This window comes from Schistocerca nitens, chromosome 5 (genome assembly GCF_023898315.1).
Source record: "Schistocerca nitens isolate TAMUIC-IGC-003100 chromosome 5, iqSchNite1.1, whole genome shotgun sequence".
Taxonomy (NCBI): domain Eukaryota; kingdom Metazoa; phylum Arthropoda; class Insecta; order Orthoptera; family Acrididae; genus Schistocerca; species Schistocerca nitens.
In genome coordinates this window covers 384607851-384629634 of record NC_064618.1, presented here as the reverse complement: position 1 = coordinate 384629634, position 21784 = coordinate 384607851, and the positions used below count along the sequence as shown (strand labels likewise).

Genomic DNA, 21784 nt, shown 5'->3' with positions numbered 1-21784 from the left:
GTTCTCTCCAGACGCTGAATAGCACACCACCTGTGTCGGGAGTCGCGTCGCGTCGGTATCATTGCTATAAACAGCCTCGGATGCCGTATTAAGTTACTCGGGATACGCGTAACCATGAAATCGTTTTCGAGTGAAGTGTTAATTCTGGGATGACTTCAATGATCTATCTTCAGTTTGCGTATGTCGTATTTTCACGTGCCGCCGCGGGACAAACATTCTACCATTATTTAGCGTGGCGTTTGATGAACATTATCATCAAATTATGGCGAGCATTCACTTAAACATTTAATTTGGACAGTTATAGTTGTATCAGCGCATTAGACTCTGAACTGCTCGGGTAGTTGGATTGTGTGGATTCCTTTCTTTGATCTGTGACTTTCAGAATATAGCGAACGTTTTTACAGGATCGTTTTTGATTATGAATCCCAGACAATCTCCTAATTCCACAGAACTATAAGCTGTAGCTATAAGTGTATTTCTCAGATGAAGTGGGCACTAGGAATTCTAATTACAGGCTTCACATTTTGCTAATCACTTTCTGGTTGCCAATATTGTAGTTAGAGAGCCAGTGTTGAGAACGGCAAAAGACAGCATAAATAATAGGAACATTTATATAACAATTAATTCCACCTGCCGTCCCACATATGGTTAAACGGCAGGGAATTGCATTTTTTCTACATTACATGCTACATTATATAAAACAATAAATCCACCAGCCGCCCCACAATTGGTGGATCGGCCGGGAAATGCATAATTTCTACATTACAAAACATTTTATATAATAACAATAATTCTACCCGCCGCCCCACAAGTGGTTGGGAAGGGGATGATACATCTCTGATGTTATTCGATCTGTATATTGAGCAAGCAGTAAAGGAAAGAAACGAACAATTTGGAATAGGATTTAAAGTCCAGGGAGAAGAATTAAAAACTTTGAGGTATGCCAACGACAATGCAATTTTGGCAGAGGCAGTAAAGGACTGGGGAGAGCGGAATGGAGAGTATCTTGAAAGAAAGATATAAGATGAACATCAACAAAAGCAAAACGACGATAATGGAATGTAGTCGAATTAAATCTGGTGATGCTGAGACAATTCGAATAGGAAATGAAACACTTAAAGTAGTAAATGAGTTTTGCTATTTGGAAAGCAAAATAACTGATGATGGTCGAAGTAGTGAGCATATAAAAAGCAGACTGGAAATGGCAAGAAAAGTGTTTACTGAAGAAGAGAAATTTGTTAACGTCGAGTATAAATTTCAGTGTCAGGAACTCCTTCTTAGAGTATTTGTATGGATTGTCGCCACGTATGGAAGTGAAACATGGACGACAAATAGTTTAGAGAAGAAGAGAATATAAGCTTTCAATATGTGGTACTACAGAAGAATGCTGACGATTAGATGGGTAGATCACGTAACTAATGAGGTACTAAATAGAATTAGGGAGAAGAGAAATTTGTGGTACTACCTGATCAAAAGAAGGGATCGGTTGGTATGTTACATTCTGAGACATCAACGGATTACCAATTTAGTACTGGAGGGAAGCGTGTTGTTTAAAAATCGTAGAGGAAGACCAAGGGATGAATACACTGAGCAGATTCAGAGGGATATAGATTGCAGTAGTTACACGGAGTTGAAGAGACTTGCACTGGATAGAGTAGCATGGTGAGCTGCATCAAACAAGACTTCAGAGTGAAGACCACAACAACAACAACTATCGTACGGACTTCACCGCACTACCTGAATAGGGGCCAGTACTAATTGAATGTAAGACTTATTACCCCTGGCGTAAACTAGTTCAGTGACTCCTTCAGTGATTCCTTCTGTGGAACTTATAACCTTTCGAACAATTTCATGAACAGAGACTAAATAATCTTGGGGTTTATCGATCTCTAAGTTGTTGTTAAACTCTTCAGTAATGCTGAATATGTTTGTTGTATTTTTGCGTATTTTTGTGGACAACGATATAGGACAATGGGTTACTGAGTGCATGCAACCACGTGTGACTCATCAATTTTGCCATTGAGGTATCTTTTTGTTGAACTCAGTTTGTCATTGTCTGAATTTTCACTGTCTGATACTGGCCCAAGGGACGAAAACGTACTCCAAGGAGGAGACTTTACTTCAGGTGTTCTCTCATAAACGTGTCTTGCAATGTTTCCCATAGGTATATTTTTTTCTTGATCCTCCAGCAGCACAGAACATATCAACTATTAACGGTTTCAAGCGTTTCGTCAAATCGGTGTTGGCGACTAGGGTACAAGTTTTCAAGTTCTGTTCCATCAGTTGTTGACAATTATTGGTTTCCACGTTTTGTCCCTTTCCTCAGTGGCGACGATATCGATCGACTGCTTTTTACACTTCCAATGTTATCAATACATCTGTAGACTTTTTTAACTTTTGTGGCCTTTCACCGCACAGGTACTAAGCCCGCTGAGCAAGTTTTCTCGTTCCATCATGGCAACACAGGAACAAAATAAATTGAAACAGCTACTGCATGACTTGCAGCGACTGTGACAACAGCAGAAAATGCCCGGTCGCTGCCCTCCCCAAGGCTTTCAGCAACTTAAGTGCCATCAGCAGCTCTTCTGCAGACACTGCCCCAAGCGAGGACGGACCCTCCTCCATTTTTTCAAGAATTCCGTAAGATGGAGCCATTGCTTCCTTTCATCACAAGGTTAGACCAACACTTCATGGTATTCACAGTTGGAGGTGGCATATGACAACGCGCATTTACCTTAGCCCACTCTGATGCTCACTCCTATCTAGTTCTTCATTGTCTTAACCCTGGTGTACATACCGGTACCTTACCTTCTGTTCAGTTAAAATCACAACTTAATGCCTATTCTGCTTCACGCAACTGCTTTAGGCTCAGGCGCAAACTACAATTTCCAGGGCGTCTGCGACGACTCAACTGGACTCACTGCCAGTCCTCAGTTCTAATACGCACTCTACAAATTTCGTCTTCAACGACTCATCAGTAGTTCCTACCAGTTCTCAGTGCTCATACGCACAATAAAAATTCGAAGTCGTCCCCAATGATGGAACAGATTTTCATGATGGTCCTATCTTCTTCTCAAATTCTTTATTCTGAAGCGCACGCTCCATTTCCGTGACGCCAGCCACGAATTTCCTGGCCTCGTGGCCCATCCCTATTCATTGTAAACGAACTGGAAGCCCAGCACCCTTCAGCCACCACAGGGCCAACATAAAAAGTTCGAGCGTAACCATTTGCTGCTTTCACATGATCAGACGTGCTCTGGGTGCAACACATTTTCCAACTATCATTACAAAGTGTTCTCGAGATACTTTCTTCAAATTATGGAACTCCACTGTGGTGCCGATTCCAGCAGTCAGTCCCATGCCGGACACATTCTATCATCTGGAGACTGATTCCTTTTCTGTTTTGTTTCCGGTACCTTCTGCACGGGCATGTACCTTCTACACGCGATGCACTGTGTCTGCATCCACTCCGGTCGATGGTGGCATTTCTCCACTATCCACAGACGCTCCCGGCAACATGTCACTTTAAGTGTTGTCTCGCTGTTACACAATCACACACTGATGCTCCAGTTCCAATACTAGTTCCTGCACTCTATAAGTGTGCCGTTGCAGTGGCACATTCTTTGAGTGTGACATCCAGTCCTCCCACTGCACGAGCAACGAACTGGAAGCCCAGTACCCTTCAGCCACCACAGGGCCAACATAAAAAGTTCGAGCGTAACCACGTATATTTCCTTGCTCCATCACCTGCTGCCCACCGGAGGAGCCAAGGCCATTATGTGCGGTGATGGCTCATCCTTGAATGTGCACCCCTCTGCAGGCTGCATGTCTGGCTTCCACCGACGACTGCTTACGCAAAACATGCGAGCTGTCTGGGCTAGGTGATGTCGGAAACGTAGCATTGCATTATCTGCACGAGTCCGTTCTTGGACAGAAACTTATGAGGAATTTCGATAATGCACAACAATTTTACGACTGACGAAAGACACATCCGAAATTTAGCTGCAGCAGGACATTGAGCGAACGCAAAGGCGACAAATGAAAATTTGATACGATATTGCAGTACCTGTATTATTCCGAATCTCGATTCAAAGTTCCTTGAACGGGCACTGGGACGACTATAACCGTTATGAAATATATGAAATGTATTCACAGTTGCAACTATGGGCTACCATCAGCTGTATAATGGAATAACGGCAATGAAAATTTGTGCCGGACCAAAACTCTAACCTGGATTTTCCGCTTATCGCGAGTGGTCGCCTTGCCATTAGTCTATCTGTGCACGACTACTTCCATATGTCGTCAGCCATCATCTCCAAACTGTACTCGTACATCAATTACGTATATGCCAGCACAGGGGAGACATTTTACTTGAATGTCGCTTGTCCAGTGTCTTTGGATAAATACGGTACTGAGCAAGAGTCTTTCAAGAAAAGTGTCTCCCCTGTGCTGGAATATACGTAATGAATGTACGAGTGCAGGTATTAAACACGTGGTAGACGACACATGGAAGTTTGGGTGTTGGCCCTGAGTTGTGCTCGGATAGCCTACTGGTAAGGCTACCGGTCGCGATAAGCGGGAAACCCGGGTTTGAGTCCTGGTCCAGCACAAGTGTTCATTGTCGTCATGCCACTATACAGCTGAAGTTAGTCCGTATTCCGAACTGCGAAGGCATTTCATGCAATGCAAATTTGTGCCGGATAGGAAGCTGTGCCCAGATTTCTCGCTTTACGCGAGCGGTCACCTTAACGTGTCCGAGAACGTCCCTCAGCCGACCCAAATCTCCAGATTACGCACGCTACAGAGTAGCGCCCCCTGCCCATTAATCCACTTGCTCGCAGCCAAAATGTATACCTGCAAGAGTTCGGATACTGTTGTGCATCCGCGCTGAAATATCGTAAAGGCGTCTGTCGTATATCTGTTTACATAAATAACGACGAGTGTCCGTTTCTGTTTGTTTGTTTGTATCAGGGTTGCCCGGAAAGTAAGGCAACGCATCTTTTTTCAGAATGGTTCAAATGGCTCTGAGCACATTGGGACTTAACTTCTGAGGTCATCAGCCCCTTGAACTTAGAACTACTTAAACCTAACTAACCTAAGGACATCACAAACATCCATGCCCGAGGCAGGATTCGAACCTGCGGCCGTAGAGGTCGCGCGGTTCCAGAATGTAGCGCCTAGAACCGCTCGGCCACACCGGCCGGCCATCTCTCTCTTCTCTGCCGAAAACAATGCTACGAATGTGAAACGTTAGGTATGTATTATTTGAAGTCTCCTGAGGAAGTGCGCCAAGTTTCCGTCACTTTCGACAGATAGGACAGTTTCGAAATGACGTCTGTAGGTGATGTATGTTACAAGCAATGTGCTGTCATTCAATTTCTTACTGCAGAGACTGTGGGGCATATTCACAAACGCTTGTGCAAAGTCTATGGAGGACCTGCTGTCTACAGAAACACAGTTAGTCGCTGAGAGCGGAGGGTGAGGTCATCAGAAGGCGGTTCGGCAGAGCTCCATGATTTACAGCGGTCAGGGAAACCATCCATTGCCGTCACACCTGACATGTTGCAACAAGGTGATGTCATTCGCGAGGACAGACGCCATTCGTCGTAGACGTTTTGAGGACGATGAGGAGGTGATTCACACAGTGAAGCACTGTCTCCGCCACCTGAACAAAGATTGGTACTGAAAGGGCATACACGCCCTTGTTTCGGGCTGGAGGAAGGCCATAGAACGGGATAGCCATTACGTGGAAAAATATGATGTGTACATAAAACATTATTCTTTCGTGTGCGTAATTCTCATTATGTTCAATAAAGAATTGTTGAAGATAAAATGCAGTGCATTACTTTCTGGGCAACTCTCGTAATTCATACAGATCTGTAGCTCTTTTTCCAATCTTGATGAAAGTTTGCACACTTTATCATCAAGACAAGAGGAAGATCACTGCCTACACAAGATTTCGATATCTGACTTGTAACGTGTATGTATGTAAGTTTGTTAACAAAAATCTCTCAAAATTCTTGGCGGATTTACTTCAAATCTCTACACGAGATGTTGCTACCAAACCTCACTAAAAGTACCTGATCGATTTACTTCAAATTTCGACATTCAGATGAAACAACGAAGAAAATTAATGAAAAATTAAATGCCTAACAAACGAAATATATCGTACTAAACTGACTGTACTTCAAATCACGAGAATAAATTACAGCGGAGATACTCGCCTTGGATGTCACTAGATCGCGGCCCGAACAAATGCTCGAGAATTTCACAGAAACATGATTTAAAACTCTTTTTTGTTGATTGATTCCCGTTGTTACAAATGAAGTATAACCTAGAAGATATTTTAGTCCATGTTTCACAATTTTTTTTGTTATTAAAACCCACAGTGCTGCACAAACGTTAACGCATGTCGTGGATATAGAACAAACAAAAGTTACTAGATCGCGGGCCGATCAAAAGATCGAACAGAATCCAAGACTGATCACCAACTAACCATCTTTTCAGATACGTGAAGACATATTCATTCGTCGCATTCCGTTGACACTCAGTGATTGAACCATTCCCTTTGATTTAAAGCGACTGCAGTTTCCCATGCAGCTTTCATTCGCTATTAGTATCAATAAGGCACAGGGCCAATCATTTCGTGTGGCAGATATTAAACATCCCAGGCAACGCCGGGCATTGCAGGTAGTATATTACGTATATGGATGGTATCTCTTCATTCAGTTACAGATGTTCGAAAGAACATACATAACTCTACCACGTAAGGGGCAAAATATCTTGTTTCATTAAAATTGGTTAAGTTTTAATTAAATTATAAACAGCATGCAATAGGGAATTAACTTCCACCGACCCTGTGTGTGTGTAGGGCCAAAGAACAGCTAAATTGTTTGTAAACCACCGTGTGGGATTACTTATCCACGTTCTTGAAGTGTCAATATGCCTGATATCCCAACTGTTACCCATAACTTATGCCACCGATCACCATCGCCGTGACACCGCAGAGGACGGTTCCCAACCACATGACCCCTTCCTCTTCTACAGTATGAAGACTACACTGGCACCAAATAGTATTGGCACCGACACCTTTTCATGTCTAATACAAAATACATAAATACTAGGAACATTATACATATACCATTAACCCTAATTCAATAAAGGAAGTGATTTGTAAATTAAAATATTTTCCCAAGACAACAGAAACACAAGAAATCAGTTAAATGAGGATTTTATCCTGCTCAAAAAAGTATTGGCATACTGTACTATGTTTGTTATTGTATTTAACAGACAGCTCCGCGAATACCACACTTATACAATCGAAGTTGACAAACTGTTCAGTCGCTTACCTGACGGCCAATGTAGGGAGATTCACTTGCCACGATGAGACCGAAAGGGAAGAAGCATTCCGTGTCGTTCCGTATTTCAATAACCCGAATGAATTTTGGAGTACTGTGCTATATTACGACGAATCCAATTATAACCTTTTTCTTCTGAAAAATTAATGTTGCTAGAACTCTAGTAAATTTTGCTTCATTCTCAATCATTTATATAGTCCCCACAGGGTTAACTTTCAACTGTTCTTCACGTGATGATTGTACTATGCGCACTATATTTGTTTTTTAGTTCAGGCTTATATCGCTAGAGCTGCACATGTAAACAAAAATGCCTTCTACAGCACAAACTTCAAACTACCTCGTCGTGAAATTTTAACGTATCAGCTGCAGTAACTAGGGAGAAAAAATTATTGTGCGTTACTGTTTGATCCTCTCTTGTATTTTTGCTGTGGGAAACCAATTTTACTATAAAAACCTTATGTTTACTACTGTGCATTTCAGTAAATGTAATACTGTCTTGTATGTAAAATACAGCGTGAATAGTAATAAAACCGACAAACTGCAGGGACGGATTTCTGAGTGGAAATGGAGGAAAGAAAGTCCTATGAACATGTATCCGAAAATGCATCGTTGCCACGGTAGATGGCGCTGACGGATGACAGTACCTCTGACCACGTACTGTGCATTCCATGTGTGTTTCAGGCTGTATGATCGACGCAGCGCACTGCAAGCAGCAGAATGGCCCGGTTGAATATCGAGTACAAGCCAAGATGGTGTTTGTGTACGGCCAAGCAGATAAAAACGGTCGGGAGGCAACACGACTATACAAAAACAAATACTATCACAGACACCAACCACATCACACAACATTTCAAGCCCGTTTTGGGCGCTTGCATGATCTTAGGTCCTTCCAGAGAGACGAACGTGAATATTTGGAGAAATAATTTCTACTGGACATTGAGGTGAGCCCTAGTACAAGCTCCAAACAAGTGGCCCGCCAACATGGTGTAAGTTAAATTATGGTAATTTGTATCCTGTATGACAGCCGCTACTGTCACTATCACCTGTAACACACAAGAAACACATGGCGCCTGGTCTGAAGAACAGTCATCCGCCAGCGCCGTCTACCGTGGAAACGATGCCTTTCCGGGCACTTATTCATAAGACCCTTCTTCCTCCATTTCCAGTCAGTAACCTGTCCCTGTAGTTTGTCGGTTCTATTAATGTTCTCTTTATATAATGATGGGTGTGCCAGTGCTTTACGGTGCCACTTTACGTGCAGACAGACTGCGGCCACACCGTGGTGGTGCGTTACTCACGCTTGCTGTACTCCGAGATGGCGTGGAAGTGGGCGCTGGCGGCTCCTGCCTCGTGGCCGAGTAGCGTGATGCTGCCCTCGTTGCCGTCGAAGTACATGACGTTGCGGCGCACCCAGGTGAGCAGCCGGTGCTGGTCCTTGAGGCCGTAGTTGCCCGGCAGCGCCGCGTGCCCGGCCGCCAGGAAGCCTGCGCAAACAAACCCGCCCTGTTTGCAGTCTGCCCGCGCCGCGGTCAGCAAGTTCCTGCGCACTCGCGCAGGTCAGCTCAAGTACCCGCTTTCATCTGTACAAATATCTCACGTCGATGTGCTCCGAGTTACCGGCGTGCGCCAGTGGATAAACTAAACGGTTCAAAGCTCCAGATATTCGCTCCGTAATCTTTTCAGATGTCGGAAGCGGAGTGGAAGAGATGTTTGCAACTTTCTTGTATCAAAGGTCAGAATTTCGTCGATACTGAGTTATTGGGGGTCAAACATTTTTATTCTCAACAAGCACCGTAGGAATGAAACTCGGTAATATACAGGTGGTCCATTGATCGTGACCGGGCCAAATATCTCACGAAATAAGCGCCAAACGAAAAAACTACAAAGAACGAAACTAGTCTAGCTCGAAGGGGGAAACCAGATGGCGCTATGGTTGGCCCGCTAGATGGCGCTGCCATAGGTCAAACGGATATCAACTGCGTTTTTTTTTAAATAGGAACCCCCATTTTGATAACATATTCATGTAGTACGTAAAGAAATATTAATGTATTAGTTGGACCACTTTTTTCGCTTTGTGATACATGGCGCTGTAATAGTTACAAACGTATGGCTCACAATTTTAGACGAACAGGTAGGTTTCATAATTTAAAATACAGAACGTAAGTACGTTTGAACATTTTATTTCGGTTGTTCCAATGTGATACATGTACCTTTGTGAACTTTTCTGAGAACGCATGCTGTTACAGCGTGATTACCTGTAAATACCACATTAATGCAGTAAATGCTCAAAATTATGTCTGACAACCTTAATGCATTTGGCAATACGTGTAACGACATTCCTCTCAACAGCGAGTATTTCGCCTTCCGTAATGTTCGCACATGCATTGACAATGCGCTGACGCATGTTGTCAGGCGTTGTCCTTCAACTTTCCCCACAGAAAGAAATCCGGGGACATCAGATCCGGTGAACGTGCCGGCCATGGTATGGTGCTTCGACGACCAATCCATCTGTCATGAAGTATGCTATTCAATAGCGCTTCAACCGCACGCGAGCTATGTGCCGGACATCCATCATGTTGGAAGTACATCGCCATTCTGTCATGCAGTGAAACATCTTGTAGTAACATCGGTAGATCATTACGTAGGAAATCAGCATACATTGCACTATTTAGATTGCCATCGATAAAATGGGGGCCAATTATCCTTCCTCCCTTACTGCCGCACCATACATTAATCCGCCAAGGTCGCTGATGTTCCACTTGTCGCAGCCATCGTGGATTTTCCGTTGCCCAATAGTGCATATTATGCCTGTTTACGTTACTGCTGTTGGTGAATGACGCTTCGTCACTAAATAGAACCCGTGCAAAAACTCTGTCATCCTCCCCTAATTTCTCTTGTGTCCAGTGGCAGAACTGTACACGACGTTCAAAGTCGTCGCCGTGCAATTCCTGGTGCACAGGAATATGGTACGGGTGCAATCTATGTTGATGTAGCATTCTCAACATCGACGTTTCTGAGATTCCCGATTCTCACGCAGTTTGTCTGCGACTGATGTGCGGATTAGCCGTGACAGCAGCTAAAACACCTACTTGGGCATCATCATTTGTTGCAGGTCGTGGTTGAGGTTTCACAAGTGGCTCAACACTTCCTGTTTCCATAAATAACCTATCTATCTGGCGAACGGTCGGGACACTTGGATGATGTCGTCCTGGATACCGAGCAGCATACATAGCACACACGAAACAAATACCGTCCGCACTTGTGACTATTACAACGCCATCTATCACAAAGCGAAAAAAGTGGCCCAACTAAAGCATTCATATTTCTTTACGTACTACACGAATATGTAATAAAAGATGGTGGTTCCTATTTAAAAAAACGCAGTTAATATCTGTGTAACCTATGGCAGCGCCATCTAGCAGGCCAACCATAGCGCTATCTGGTTTCCCCCTTCAAGCTAGATGAGTTTCGTTCTTTGTAGGTATTTCGTTTGATGCTTATTTCGTGAGATATTTGGCCCGGTCACTATCAATGGACCACCCAATATAGTTCCAACATTTCATTGGGGATGGACAGGCAACTTCGATTTGATAATTTTGTATTTAAATTTCTGTCACAATTGCGTGTATTTTATACTGGTCACTAGTTTCAAACGCAGCCGTTCATTTTCTAGCCAAACCCACAGCAAATTGTTGTATTAAGGAACACCCTAACAAAATAACATTAACGTGACATAATGTGCACAGTTGTTAGTAGTGCAATTAGCACGTATGACATCAAAATGCCTGTACTAAAAGTGCTTATCAAAGCGAAATTCCACTGAGATACTTGCGTAAAGTCCACACACCACATGCACTGAGGTGACAAAAGTCGTGGGATACCTCCCAATATCGTGCCAGAGCTCCTCTTTCCCGGCGTATTGCAGCTCGACGTGGACTCAACAAATCGTCGCAAGTCCTGTGCAGAAATATTGAGCCGTGCTGCCTCTTTAGCTGTCCATAGTGCGGAAGTATTTCAGGTGCAGGACTTTTTGCACAAACTGACGTCTCGTTATGTCCCATAAACATTCGATGGGATTCATGGCGGGTGACAAGGGTGGCCAAATCATTCGCTAGAATTGTCCAGAATGTTCTTCAAACCATTCACAAACACTTCAAATGGTTCATATGGCTCTAAGCACTATGTGACTTAACATCTGAGGTCATCAGTGTCCTAGACGTAGAACTACGTAAAGTTAACTAACCTAAGGACATCACACACATCCATGCCCGAGGCAGGGTTCGAACCTGCGATCGCAGCAGTCTCGCGGTTCCGGACTGAAGCGCCTAGAAGCGCTCGGCCTTCTCGGCCGGCACAAACAGTTGTCTCAGGGTGAAGTGACACCTTTGTCAACCACAAAATCTCCATCGTTATTTGGGAACGTTAAGTCCATTATTGGCTGAAAATGGTCTCCTACTATCCAAACATAAATGGAGCCACGCACTAACTTCCACAGTGCCTTATTGACAACTTGGGTCCATTGCATCGTGTAGTCTCCGCCACACGGCTCTTACCAATTTCAGTCGGGGGCTCGTATGACCAGGCCACGGTTTTCTAGTCACCTACTGTCGAACCGATGGGGTCACGAGCCCCGGAGAGGCGCTGCTGGCAGTGTCGTCCTGTTAGCAAAGGCACTCGTATCGGCCGTCTGCTGCCATAATCCATTAACGCACTGCCTAACACATACGTTGGCCGTAGGTCCCACTTCGATTTCTGCCGTTATTTCATGCAGTGCTGCCTGTCTGTTAGCAGCGACAACTTACGCAAAGACGCTGCTCTCGGTTAAGGCCGCCGGCCATAGCGTAGACCGTGGTGACTGTGACAGGTAATACCTGAAATATGACACTGTGGATCTCGGAATATTGATTTCCCTAACGATTACCGAAATTGAATGTTCCATGGGTTCCGTTTCAACTACCATTCCGCGTTCAGAGTCTGTTAATTCCCGTCTTGCGGCCAAAATCACGTCAGAAACCTGAGTAACAGTGACAGCTCTGCCAATAAACTGCCACTTTAGCCTTTGTGTATGCGATATTACCGCCATCTCTATATGTGCATATCGCTATCCAATGACTTTTGTCACCTCAGTGTAGTTATGCAACAGGTATGGAGTGATGTTGTTACATAAATGATACATTCAGCAGATGAAACTGCACTGAACGCACGTACTACAAACAAGTTTACAGGAAGTCACCATATGTCGCTAGTCTCCTGCACTGTGCCCGTCTGCATCGTCTGTGGCCAATAGTATGTCGCAGTCGCTGTGTAATGTATTCATAAGCGCTACCGCAAAACAGTACATCATAGTTCTTATGAACTACTGGACGCGAAGTAACATTATGTGAAGAGGTCTGACAAGGGAACCGCCCCATCGCACCTCCCTCAGATTCAGTTATAAGTTGGCACAGTGGATAGGCCTCGAAAAACTGAACACAGATCAACCGAGAAAACAGGAAGAAGTTGTGTGGAACTATGAAAAAAATAAGCAAAATACACAAACTGAGTAGTCCATGCGCGAGATAGGCAACATCAAGGATAGTGTGAGCTCAGCAGCACCGTGCTCCCGTGGTTAGAGTGAGCAGCTGCGGAACGAAAGGTCCTTGGTTCAAGTCTTCCCTCGAGTGAAAAGTTAGCGTGAGCACCTGCGGAACGAGAGGTCCTTGGATCAAGTCTTCCCTCGGCTGAAAATCTTTATTTTCAGACAATTATTATCTGTCCGTCCGTCGGTCCGATGCGAGGTAACTGCGTAGTGTGGGGACGCTACACCTAAACAAACATCGAAACACACACATTCCTGTCATGTGACGCACATGCCGTCACCAGTGTCGTATAGAATATATCAGAAGTGTTTTCCTGTGGATGAATCGGTTGGCCTATGACCTTGCGATCAAATGTTTTCGATTCCCATTGGAGAGGTACGTCCTTTCGTCTACTAATCGCACGGTTTTGCGGTGCGGTCGCAAAACACAGACACTAAACTTATTACAGTGAACAGAGACGTCAATGACGAACGGACAGATCATAACTTTGCGAAAAAAAAAGAAAGTTAACTTTTCATTGAGGGAAGACTTGAACCAAGGACTTCTCGTTTCGCAGCTGCTCACGCTAACCACGGGACCAAGGCGCTCCTGAACTCACACTGTTCTTGATGTTATGTATCTTGCGCATGGAGTACTCAGTATGTATATTTTGCTTATTTTTTTCATAGTTCCACATAACTTCTTCCTGTTTTCTCCATTGATCTGTGTTCAGTTTTTCAAGGCCTATCCACTGTGCCAACTTATAACTAAATCTGAGGGGGGTGGGATGGGGAGGTTCCCTTGTGAGAGGATTAGGTCAGGTGACCTCGGAGCCCACATACACGGTCTTCCTTATCCACCGTCCAGGAAACACTCAGTTGAATTAATCTCGAACAAAGTGGAGAGAAGCCCCATCTTGCTGGTAGACAACGGGATTCAGAATTCCATGAGACTCAAACTGCGTTTTCCAGGAGGAGCTCAAGCATGTCAAGCTATCAGATACTTCTTATCGCTTGCTCTTCAAAAACGAATGGCCCATAAATCTTACTCCTTGTCATTCTTAGCCAGACTTTCAGTTTCGAAGTATTTCTGTCCTATTCTTGCGCCTCACGCTGAATTGCAGCACTATGTCACTAACGTCGATTTGCAGTAGGGTTTTGGAACATATACTATATTCGAACATTATGAAGTACGTCGAAGACACATAGTCAGCACGTATTCAGAAAATATCGTTCTTGTGAAACACAACTATCTCTTTATACTCATGAACTAATAAATGCTATCGACAGGGGATGTCAAATTGATTCCATATATTTAGATTTCCAGAAGGCTTTCGACACCGTTCCTCAAAAGCGTCTTCTAACCAAACTGCGTGCCTGCGTAATATCGCCTCAGTTGTGCGACTGGATTCGTGATTTCCTGTCAGAAAGGTCACAGTTCGTAGTAATAGACAGAAAGTTATCGAGTAAAACAGAAGTAATGTCCGGCGTTCCCCAAGGAAGTGTTATATATCCTCAATTGTTCCTGATCTATATTAACGACATAGGAGACAATCTGAGTAGCCGTCTTAGATTGTTTGCCGATGATGTTGTCATTTACCGTCTTGTAAAGTCCTAGATGATGAAAATGACTTGCAAAATGATATCTGTATGGTGCGAAAAGAAGCAGTGACCCTGAATAAAGAAAAGTGTGAAGTTATTCACACCGGGCGAGGTGACGCAGTGGTTAGCACACTGGACCCGCATTCGGGAGGACGACGGTTCAATCCCGCGTCCGGCCATCCCGATTTAGGTTTTCCGTGATTTCCCTTAATCGCTCCAGGCAAATGCCGGGATGGTTCCTTTGAAAGGGCACGGCCGACTTCCTTCCCTAAGCCGATGAGACCGATGACCTCGCTGTTTGGTCTCTTCCACCAAACAACCCAAACCCAAGTTATTCACATGAGTACTAAAAAAAATCAGCTAAATTCCGATTACGTAATAAGTCACACAAATCTGAAGGCTGCAAATTCAGCTAAATACTTAGGGATTACAATTACAAATAACCTAAACTGGAACGATCACATAGGTAATATTGTGGGTAAAGCAAACCAAAGACTGCGATTCATTGGCAGAACACTTAGGAGGTGCAACAGGTCTACTAAAGAGACTGCTTACACCACGCTTGTCCGCCCTATTCTAGAGTATTGCTGTGCGGTGAGGGATCCGCATCAGGTGGGTCTGATGGATGACATCGAAAAATTACAAAGAAGGGCAGCTCCTTTTGTATTATCGCGAAATAGGGGAGATAGTGTCACAGACATGATTCGTGAATTGGAGTGTCAATCATTAAAACAAAGGTTTTTTCGTTGCGACGGGATCTTCTCATGAAATTTCAATCATCAGTTTTCTCTTCCGATTGCAAAAACATTCTGTTGGTACCCACCTACATAGGGAGAAATGATCATCAATATAGAATAAGAGAAGTCATGGCACGCACAGAAAAATTTAAGTGCTCGTTTTTCCCGCGCGCTGTTCGAGAGTGGAACGATAGAGAGACAGCTTGAAGGTGGTTCATTGAACCCTCTTCCAGGCACTTTATTGTGAATAGCAGAGTAATCACGCAGATGTAGATGTAGATTGCTCGCTCATATCTGGCAGCTGTTGCGATTCACAAAACCAGTTTGTGATACGTGGCCTCATCTGACCAGTAGATGTTATCAAACAGGTTTTTTTTCACACAGCCTCCAGAACGTCAGCACACATTTCCATATGGATTGCATAATCTTGTCTCCCCATGTGATGCATTAGCTGGATGCGATACGTCTCTTCTTCAGTGTACAATGAAGAGTACACTGTTTCAAATATTGTTTCTTGGTCATTACAATCACCACAGACTGCAAAATTACTCTCATATAGCACGTTGTAATAACATACCTATGATGATCATTGTTATGAGATAATACAGATTCTGATTACATTGCCAGATACTAAGTTTTAATGGCATAACGCTTTTGTTAATATGAGGCCTTATACATATTCTACCTAATGGATAGTTCTGACTTATGTTAATATGTATAATCATGTTCTTAATGTACGTTTTTCAGTTTTATGGCCTTAGTTCTATTTGACCGATTATGGACGATGTAAAGCTATTTTACCTATACGTTCTGTATGTATACTGTCGTTTAAAAAATTTATGATATATTGAGCCATTATGGCAATTACGCTAATCAAGATATTTTCATGGTTTGTATCCTGTAATTAATTTTTGTTGTATACGAGGTCTGTTCAAAAAATGCACTATCCAGCAAGAGTCGTGTCAAGACTGCTTCCGAAAGTGGAAACGGTGTTGGGAGTGGTGTATCTATTGTGAAGGAGAATATTTGGAAGGAGACCATGCACAGTAAGAAAAAGGTAAGCGTAGAAAAATTTTGTGGACGAAGTTCCGGATTTTTTTAACAAACCTCGTACTTCTTAATCTTTCTGTAATTGTACGTGCAATTTTTGTATTCTGGATCTATAATTTTGATTCCTATAAGCTGCTGTACGTTACTGTATCCTTATGTGCAGTTTTATATCTTAGATCTGAAGATGGCTCGTGCGTAGCTGATAATGGTAAAATAAAAATTTATTTGCGATCATGACTTAGAGGATTATGAGTCCTTAGTACAAAAAATCTTGAATTTGTATTGGATGTTAATAAAACACTCTTTTTCTAAAACGCCTTTCGTGCTACAGCCAGTTAGCATTTTCTAGCCTTCGAATTTCCGAAATCGTCAGTTATTTTTCTGCAAAAATAACATAACTCATCTACTACTTTTAGTGTATTTCCTTATGCTCTGTCAGAATCACATGATTTAATACGCCCTACGTTCCATTACCTTTCTTGATGTTCATTTTATAAACTCTTTCCAAGAAGCTATCCATTACGTCCAACAGCTCTTGCTAGTCTTTTTCTACCTATTGCAGTGTCACGATGTCATTAGCAAACCTCAAAGATTTTAGTTTTTCTTGCCCGGACTTATATTCCCTTTCCAAATTTTTCCTTGTTTTCCTTTACTGCTTGCTCAGCGTGCTGAATGAATAACATGGGAGACAGACTACAACATCGTCTCATTCCCTTACCAACACTGCTTCCCTTTCAAGCCCTTTCACTCTTATAATTACAATCAGATTCCTGTCGATACAATACAAATTTGTATCTAATTTTCATTACGCATGCCATAAAGTACCACTACCATTGCAGTCGTGTTTACGTACAAGTTTGAAAACACCGTACACTTAATGGCTGAGATACTCTAATTTCAATTTTCTGAAAGTCATATTGTGTAGGTAATACGGTACACTTCTTATGTAGAGCATGAGAATGAACAGTACTAGAACCAGCCGCCCCACGGTAACATATTAAATTTCAGCTTTTCTGTAAAAAAAAGTTTCTCCTGTAATACATGAATCTCTAGTGTTCAAAATACCTCCAAAAGTACGTGTTTAGTGATTTTACTTCGTCTCAGATGCGCGAGCTATGTAACAAGCAGTGTGTAGGGTGTCCTTTTATTATTACAACAGGGTTTGATCTTTATTTTGGTATAGTAAAGGCTTTTTTTACTCCTACTGAACTTGGGTGGTGCAGCCTATCGGTAGATAAATCCAATAAACACATTTGGTTTCCTTCAAACCACGACAAATCATTCTTTCCTTATGGACCGCTACATTGTGATGCTGATGCAGAAAAATTCTGTTTCCATCTCTCGTGACAGTATACGGGGTATGACATTACGCAACTTAAATTACTTTAATCACCGACAAAACAACGTTCAGAAACCACATCAGAAAATACAGCTACTTATCATCTTCTTCCGATTTCACTGTATTCACAATATGCTTGAATAAACACCGCTCTTCAGTCCCTTGTCTGCCATGTTGTGGGCTATTGTTCTTGGTTAAAATTTGTTCCCCTAATATTTCATTAATCAATGTAGTTTTGTGTATATCATTCAGAGGTCATCCTTTATTGTAATCAATTTCTTTTAGGCAACTGCACAAGCAAAAACTTGCGTATTATTACCTACTTACAGATCGTACTGTCACAAAATCTCATAAGTAATGGAAATCCTGTGAAATGTTTGACAACGCCGTGTGATGATCGGTTCGTACCGTTGGTTTTAAATTATTGTGTCTCCTGTGCGCTAATATTGCAGTCTGCTACCTCAGCATCATTTAAATGAACTTGCCAAAACAAAAGGTTTTAAAAAAATGTCTTTCACCCAACGTCTGAATTTATGATCTGTTACAATGATGCTCCTTTCGCACTCACTGCATTCCATTTCTGATTTCGTTCTGACTGTAAACACGATTCTGCATTGATATGTTCTTAAATATCATCTTCTTAGGCACTTTATTATATCTTTTGACACTACGTCGTCTCATGGAGAACAGACAAAGCATACTGTTCGTTTGGTCACCGTACATATACAAGGATTTTACCAACTAGGAAGTCGTCTACTGACATTGAAACATCCCCTTCGAAAAATTTATGAATGACTGTGCTGATAAACCTCTTACATTATTTGATTTTCAAACAGCTGAGCAGAACTGAACGTACTCAGACATTTCGCTCTTTACCCATTCTGATCAACACTAAACTGACACACAATATTTTTAGCGCAATGCAATCTGACTTTCAAAAATCCCTAAAAAAGAATGGCCCTGACTAACAATAACCTATACCTTTCATGAATAACTTACCTCACAAAAATCTTCGTTACTCAAACTACTGCAATACAGCGAGCGCCAATACTGCCAGCTAAATAAAAGATTCTAACTACTGAAGTCACTAACTACTGATAGGCATAGTTAGCAAATGAAAGATTTTGATAGAGAATAAACAATGTATTTACCTTAATAGTGTTCAAAAGTCATAATATATATATCAGTTCATGATATCCAGTCTTACAAATTTACTGTCTCTGATGGACACACGTCCAGATCATCAGCTCTTAAAACTCCGCCGTCTCTCTCCCCACATCCACCACTGCTGGCGGCTCACCTCCAACATCGCAACGCTACGCGCTGTTAACAGCCAACTGTCCAACACTACAATAGCAAATATTGCAACAATGCCGACCAGCCTCAGACTGCACACAGCACAGTCACTGATTTTCATATAGAACGCTACATGGCGTTACCAACATAAAAACCTAAACAGCCTACTTACAACATCTTCACCACATTTTAGAGGAACAGCTAACTATCCTGGATCTTGAAATTCGTCATGAACTCCTTAACTGAGTTCTTGACAAGAAACACAGAAAGGTCATTTTGAATCATCTGACCTATCGATACTTTGCCATACTGCGAGCACGGCGACGCCTGGTAGTGCAGCAACCCTTTAGCCACAGGTGTGCTGCAGTTTTGCATAAGGGACGAGTACTCTCCCAAATGAGAGAAGGCTGAAGAACAGCGAAATAAGCGAATAAACCAAAACACTATTACTACCTGCTTAATAGCGTGTTCGACAGCCTTTGAACGCAATATAGCAGCAGTTCTCCTTTTCACCCATTCTATAAGTCCTCGTCAGGTTTCTGAAGGTGCACGTACCGCTGTCTACGTACACATCACAAAATTCCCATAAATTATGGGCCAATAGCGCCACACATGTGTCTCATCGGGTTTCATCGGCCAAGAAATCAACTTGTACCAGAAACACGCTCCTAAAACTGCTGTAGCATGATTGTGGCTTTGTATCACGGACTTTACCAAGCCGGAAAATGCTATTGCCTTGGGGAAAGACTTCGATCATGAAGGGATGCGGGTCGTCCATAATAATGTCTACATAGACCACAGCTGTCATAGCGCCTTCGATTACTACCAGAGGTACCACGGAAGTTCGGGTCAGTGTCACCCCTCTAGCACAATACTCCCCCAACCAGCCAGCGTCCACAGTGTGGTGCATGTTTCGGACAGCCGTTCGCTTGTATTCGGACATAACTTTCGATCTGGTATAGCTAGAAACGTGACTCATCCGAGCAGGCGGCACGCTTCCATTATTTACAACTCAATTTGATTATCCCATGCCCACTGCAGTCATAATTAACGGTGCCGTTCGTCAATGGTGTAACACGTAGGGGTTGCCTGCTGTGGAGTCCCATTTTCAGCTGTGTGCGCTGAACGGTGTGCTCCGAAACACTTTCGCCTGCACCAGCACTGTACTCTGTCACCAGATCAGTCACATTGGAACAGCCTATCGGCTTTATAGACAGGGAAACCTCCACGTTCTGTGCTGAGGCGAAGACACCCAACATCATTCGGGTTTCGCCACTTTGCTTAGAAGCTCACTGCAGTAGCACTTCGACAGCCGGCCAGCTTGGCGATTTCCGAGATAGGTGCTCAGCCATAGCAATCTACCTTCCACGTCGTGGACTTCGCTGTTTGCAGTCCGATACACTTTCCTTACCGTGTAACATGCGACGTCACCAGGTGACATTTAATCTCCCAATGAGCAGTGGTCAAAATGTTTTGTCTCAGTGTACATGTACACTGTTCTATTGCTGGAATATCATTTTCTTGGAAAGGTATTGTAACGTAACTTTCCTTACCAGCAGAATAAAATCTGGACATGATAAAAACTATGCAGTGCTTTTAAGAATGGATTTCGTCGGAAAAATGTACAACTACAATGGCACGCTGCAGTTATTAATGTAACATTGTAACCGCTCTTTACAGAGTGGTTATATAGAAACGAGTATTAGATTAAATTCTGTAATACGAAATGACCTAAGAGCCAAAAAACGTTAGTAGTATTTCGAAGTAATGGTTAGTTAAAATTTTATAAAGAGTGGATATTCGAAATAGAGTAACGCAAAGTAGTACAAAGGGAATCCAAGGAAGACATAACAGAGCTGCGTTTTTTTTAACGTCATATATAAACCAATGCGCAACATTGTTAGGTCTCTTGACTTTTTGTATACAGCGGCGGCGAGTGTGTTTGCAGTTCTTCCGTGGTAGTCGGAATTTGGGATTAGAAGCCTAGTTAAATTGCATTCTTAGATGTGGATTAGACATTGAAGTGGTGGAGAATAGATTATTTTGGGATAAATTCAGGGACGGAGTCAATTAGAGATGACTGGGTGTACGCACATTGATATTCAAGTGAATGGTGATTGTACGTGTTAAACGAAACGCTACGATCGTATACTTACGATTGTGAAGAGATTTATTGACAATAGGGAAAGTTTTATGTTGAATTATGACTTTATTCGCTGTACGCGAATTATTAAAGAGTACTAGGACCGAAAATAGTTTGGACCTTATCACACTAGTATCTTTGCCGCTCATTGTCAAGGTGACTCCGCTAATAAACGAGAAGTGAAATATAGTGCCCGTTAAAAGATTAAACTTGTGCTGAACAGAAATTGAAAGGATTCGAACCCATAATTAATATGGTTTCGTGAGAATTGAGAAGCTTAGACATTGTAAGGCCCAGAGACATATTTATAATATATCGGACATTAATGGCAAAGGAAAGTTTCATGGGAAAGCATATCATTGGTGATAGGTACACGAAGGAATGTGGTACTGACCGACTGTTATCATATCGAAACAATACACTCTAGGATCAACTCTCCTTTCATTGATCCCCCAGTCGAAGCGATATCTGTGCAGTTACGACGACGGTGGGTGTGCGGGCGTAACATACATCACGGCTATTGTATTGAACCTCGCTGTATCAGCATTAAACGTACGTGAAGAGATGTAACTAAATGTATGAAGTTCTCTCGCCAACTTTTTCTTTTATTTATACAGTTTATAGCTCCGCAACTTATTGTCTCATGATTTTTTAGATGATTAATGCTGTAATTTTGTCAATACTCTTTTCTGTGTATGTACG

General features: G+C 42.6%; 1 protein-coding gene across 1 annotated transcript in view; it reads right to left on the bottom strand.

Moving 5' to 3' along the window:
* The window catches only part of LOC126260486 (venom carboxylesterase-6-like), a 123744-nt gene that overhangs the window by 77575 nt on the left and 24385 nt on the right, over positions 1–21784 (bottom strand). The window contains exon 4 of the mRNA XM_049957813.1: positions 8657–8842. Coding sequence (XP_049813770.1) covers positions 8657–8842 — 186 coding nt within the window. The remainder of the gene's footprint in view (positions 1–8656; positions 8843–21784) is intronic.